Source organism: Penaeus vannamei, chromosome 7 (genome assembly GCF_042767895.1).
Source record: "Penaeus vannamei isolate JL-2024 chromosome 7, ASM4276789v1, whole genome shotgun sequence".
Lineage (NCBI taxonomy): Eukaryota > Metazoa > Arthropoda > Malacostraca > Decapoda > Penaeidae > Penaeus > Penaeus vannamei.
Window position 1 is genome coordinate 29942467 of NC_091555.1, and position 5000 is coordinate 29947466.

General features: G+C 43.1%; 1 protein-coding gene across 3 annotated transcripts in view; it reads left to right on the forward strand.

Annotated features, from left to right (window-relative positions):
* The window catches only part of LOC113828847 (TWiK family of potassium channels protein 7-like), a gene marked incomplete at its 3' end in the record, with an annotated part of 303003 nt that overhangs the window by 54361 nt on the left and 243642 nt on the right, over positions 1–5000 (forward strand). For all 3 annotated transcript variants that reach the window (XM_070123686.1, XM_070123687.1, XM_070123688.1), the window contains 1 exon segment: positions 652–1568. In XM_070123686.1, coding sequence (XP_069979787.1) covers positions 1055–1568 — 514 coding nt within the window.

The window sequence follows — 5000 nt, forward strand, 5'->3', positions numbered from 1 at the left end:
TATTATCTATTTTACCATTATCACTATGATCATTTTCATAATCTTTATTATCATCATCATTATTATTATCATTATTATTATTATCATTATCATCATTATTATCGTCATTATTATCATTATTATTATCAATATTATTATCATCATTAAAAGTATTATCATTATTAATTATTATCATTATTATCATTATTTTTATTATTATTACTATTATTATCATTATTATCATTATTATCATTATTATTATCATTATTATTACCATTATTGTTTTTGCTGCTGCCGTAATTGTTATTATTATTGATGTTATTATCATAATCATAGCTTTTATCAATATCATTACTATCATCATTATACCAAATATCATTACCATTAACTTTATTAGTACTGTTATTATCATCATTATTATCATTATTGGTATCATTTTTCGTTATCATCATATTTGCTATTTTCATCATTATTATTTTCATTATTGTCAGTGTTATGATTTTTACTACAATTGCTATTGTTGTTAGTATTATTATTGCTGCTGTTGTCATTATCGGTATCGTCAATATATTTATGTTAGTGTTATAAAGACCATTCATAAGCAGACGAAAAAAAACTGACGCTGAGGATGTATACATCAATATTTCATAATCTTAAAATTTCTCTCCGCAGGTTCAAAAGCATGACAGACAGATACTGAATATACAGCAAGAAAGGAGCTCTTGATCCTAAAGAGAAAATTATGTGTATATGTTTGCTTCTCTTAAAATTTAGTGTGTGAAGGATCCCAACGGACTTTCCTGATCCGGAAGTGAGGCAGCAGTGAGGCGAGAGCAGAGAGCCCCCCTTAGTGGCGAGAGCAGAGTGCCTCCTGGTGTAGCGCGAGCAGCGTGCCTCCCGGTGTGCCTCCCTTGTGATGCCAGGCAGGAGGTGAGGAGGCGGAGGATGGAAGGCAGAGCGAGGATCTCCGGCCGCCATGGTGCCGCCCGGGTCCCGCTGTAGCGCGTGCATTCCTCTCCCTTGAGCTGTATTAGAGTAGCCTCCCGCGTCGCCTCCGCACCTCCTCACCGCCGCCATGGAGCCCCACCGGAGCGGGGGGGACCTGGCGCCGCTGCAATACAACCAGCGATCCTCGCGGTCGCTGGGCCGGTGCTCCCTCTGCTGCTCCCGCCTCGCTGCCATGCTTTGCTCCAACGTGGGCGTGTGTGTTCTGGTGCTCCTCTACACTATTGCCGGCGCGTTCGTGTTCACCACCATCGAGGGCGGCGACATGGCCCTCCAGATCGAGCAGAGGCCTCCGCCCCCCAGGGAGTCCGCCGTGATGGACTCCCTGCGGCAGCACGCTCGAGGTCTTCGCCACGAGACGGTGGAGCGCCTGTGGACAATCACGGAATCCCTGAACATTCTTTACCGCGAGAACTGGACCCGCGTGGCCGAGCAGGAGCTCATCAAATTCAGCGAGAAGCTCATCACCAGACTGCACGAGGACGAGCCGTCGCCGCAGCCCGCGCCCACCACCGCCCACGCCTCCTACCAGTGGACCTTCGCGGGGTCCTTTCTCTACTCGCTCACCGTCATCACCACGATAGGTGAGTGGCTGCGCAGGCGTCTTCGCGCTCTGCCAACGAGCTTGTTTTTGTAATTCAATGATGCTTCATGATGCCTAGTCCCGACAATTCCTGGGAGTGTCTGCGACGTGTAAGCTAACATTCTTTCAACTCCACGTGTCGTTTATTTTGCACAGCTGGTAGGTGTCCATCCATTACCCTAACATTCCCAGTAAGCGTAGTTATCATTCCTGCTAAAAATCCTCGATGTAGGCTTGTCGTCCGAATCTGCAAACGATGTAGTTAGCTTTGAAAAAAGCCAAGAATATGTGTAGTTTAATAATCTATCACTCTGCACTTGTATAATAATGATGTATCACTCTGCACATGTATAAAGTCCACTGACCACTATTGAACTATATACTTACCATAGAGCTCAATTAAATAACACAGGGGAAGATTTTAGGCTCACAGGGACTACAGGTAAATACGAAAGAGATGGATGATCAGAGAACCTGCATGGCACATAATGGAAGGTGAAGAGAGAGGGGAAAATGAAAAATAGGATGATCTGAAAAAGGAATAAAAGTAAGGCATAATGGCAGCCGAGAAGAATGAAAAAGAGAAATTGAGCGATTTATATAATGAAAGCTTTTATTGCCATCGTGACAACGAAGGTTCGGGCTATCACTAGTGGATGACTCTACATGTAAGTAATTTGTACTTATGTAGCTTTTAATTTTTCATTTCATCCGCCTTCTCTTTCACTTCTGATATCGTTCTTTCCCCCGTGTTATGTCCCTTTCCTCTCTTCTTGTCTCGTATTATTTGCATCCTTTGCGTTTACTCATCTCCAAAACAAACACAGGTTCGCAAGACGCGGCTCGACCGCAAAGTTGAGATGGAAGTCCGCGGTTTCCCTCTCGTCGCTGCTCTCGGAACTCGGCGGCTTCCTTTGCGGGGAAATCTTGTACGCGAGGGCGCCGTCTGTGCGAAATGCCTCGGAACGCAGCTGATGTGTGTTTTATCATGGAAATAAACTTCTGTGTAGATAGAAACACACCCACACAAACAAACAATTACACGCGCACGCGCGCACACACACACATACCCAAACAAACACACAAACAAATACACAAGCAAACAAACACACACATACAAACACACGAACATCCTAAAATAAAAATGAGCAGCACAAAGGAGCGCGGCGCACCACCCAAGGGACCGAGAACGTACACAGCAAATTGGTTTTCCATCGCGCTTTTGCCGATTGATTCCGAGGTCATTATTCTTGGAATGTGGGAGAGCGTGGAAGGGCGTTTCCCTGCCCAAGCTGGCAAATCATGTCCGGCCACAACACAGCGAGAGCCGTCTGACATCACCTGACGCGCCTCTGACGCCTCGCCGATCTCAGCTGTCAGGACCCTACTTTGTTTTGGTCTCTTCCAACTATCATTCTTTACCAGAGACTATCTTTCGTCTTGATCTGTTTGCCTCTTGTTCCCGTTCCATTATTGCTTATCTGTTCCCCTCCGCTTCTTATATGAAAACACAATGACCGTGTTGGACCTTGACGATTTGCAGAAAGGTCGTGAGAAAAGCCACACCGGCCTACAGGGAGGTCGTGAGAAAAGCCACACCGGCCTACAGGGAGGTCGTGAGAAAAGCCACACCGGCCTACAGGGAGGTCGTGAGAAAAGCCACACCGGCCTACAGGGAGGTCGTGAGAAAAGCCACACCGGCCTACAGGGAGGTCGTGAGAAAAGCCACACCGGCCTACAGGGAGGTCGTGAGAAAAGCCACACCAGCCTACAGGGAGGTCGTGAGAAAAGCCACACCGGCCTACAGGGAGGTCGTGAGGGAAAACTTGGATCTCGGGAGATTTTGAAGATGCAGTGAAGACCTTTGAATAATCGTAGCTCCTCGTGGAGCGAGTTGGGGCGTACTCGGTGACCTTTCGAGCTCCAGATCAAGCGTAGGTCATTACTCTCATTCTATATGTTAAAGTGGTTCCTCTGCAGACGAAATTTATATCGATCTGAAACTATTTTTTCAATAAAACCACAAATGGTTTAGCCCATGTCTTTTTTTCTTTGCTGGCGACGCTAGAAAGGTAGAGACACTCTTGACAGAAAGGTACATTACCAAAAAGCAAATGAAATTTCCTAATAATGATGTTTACCTGGAATGACAATGGTGCCAAAAAGACCGTGGAGATAATTCTCCCTCTCATAATTTTAATACAACATGTATGGCATAATGTCGGACTAATTCCAAGTATACTCCGCAATTGCATATGAAATTCCGTTGTCCAGTCAAATTTCCATTATTCGTCGCGGTGAGTTATGAGAGTCGCACACAAACCAGAAATTGTACATCCAAGGAGTAACTGGCGAGCATGCCGGGAATGAAATAAATACAGAGTATGAATGCATACAGAGGTAAAATTTTCACATATGTATGAATAGATGAATAAGGAAGGAGATGAATAAAGTAGCTAAAAATATAAATAAGTATACAAATAAAGTAGATAAAGGCATAAAAAGGTAAATTGATATAAAATTATATGTATACAATAAATAAACAGACAGCTAAAAGCACAAGCGTTCGAGCGAGTCCTTCTTTGGGAGCGGAGTGAAGGGAGCCGAAGGACGACCCAATCGGAATGCAAAATGCATCATAACAAATACATTTTCCTTGCAAACTGATAAAGTTTTATGGAGTTGTGGGAGAGCGCGAATTGTTCGTGAATATTATGCCGACCGTGGTATGCGTTTTGCGTAATTTCGCCCGGATGGAGTAATCATGTAATATTAGCAGAGCATTTTGATTAAAAAATTCCGAGATTTGAGGGCTGCATGGGAGCCTTCGGCGCATGAACTTGATTAGGAAATCTTTGTTGCTGCGAAAAAAAGAAATCATTACAGCAAGATTTTTTTCTTTTCTGTAGAGAGTAGCGACAAATACGGGGACGACAAGAGAAAATGAAGGAGTGAATACGATAATATAAACAGATATAACTGACAGTATCTGAATCAGACTAGATTGACAAGAGAGATAGAAAATAAATAGATAAATAGCTGGAAGAGACGAAGGTATCATTAGATCATCAAAATTACCAGTAACGCTTTTAGTAGTAAAGATATAAAGAACTGCGAAATTCGTGGCATTTTGGCGTAAGCTATTAACAAGTCTAACCCAGCCCGACAATGGAAAAGAACAATTTATAAAGGTGTGCCAGATTGCATCATAGGTTTTGGTGCAAATATATTTGTGGGAAAAATAAAAAGAATTTCCGTGTATATAACTGAAAAAAAAATCACATGCATGTTGTTCATATTGGACTCGTGATTGTGGTTCAAATCGCCATAAATATCTAGTATTTAATTCAGGGAGGTGAGTTTATTATTCATGCAGATACTGCAGAATACGAAACATTACCCAGCTGCGTGGTTTTTATTCGAAAACCAAACG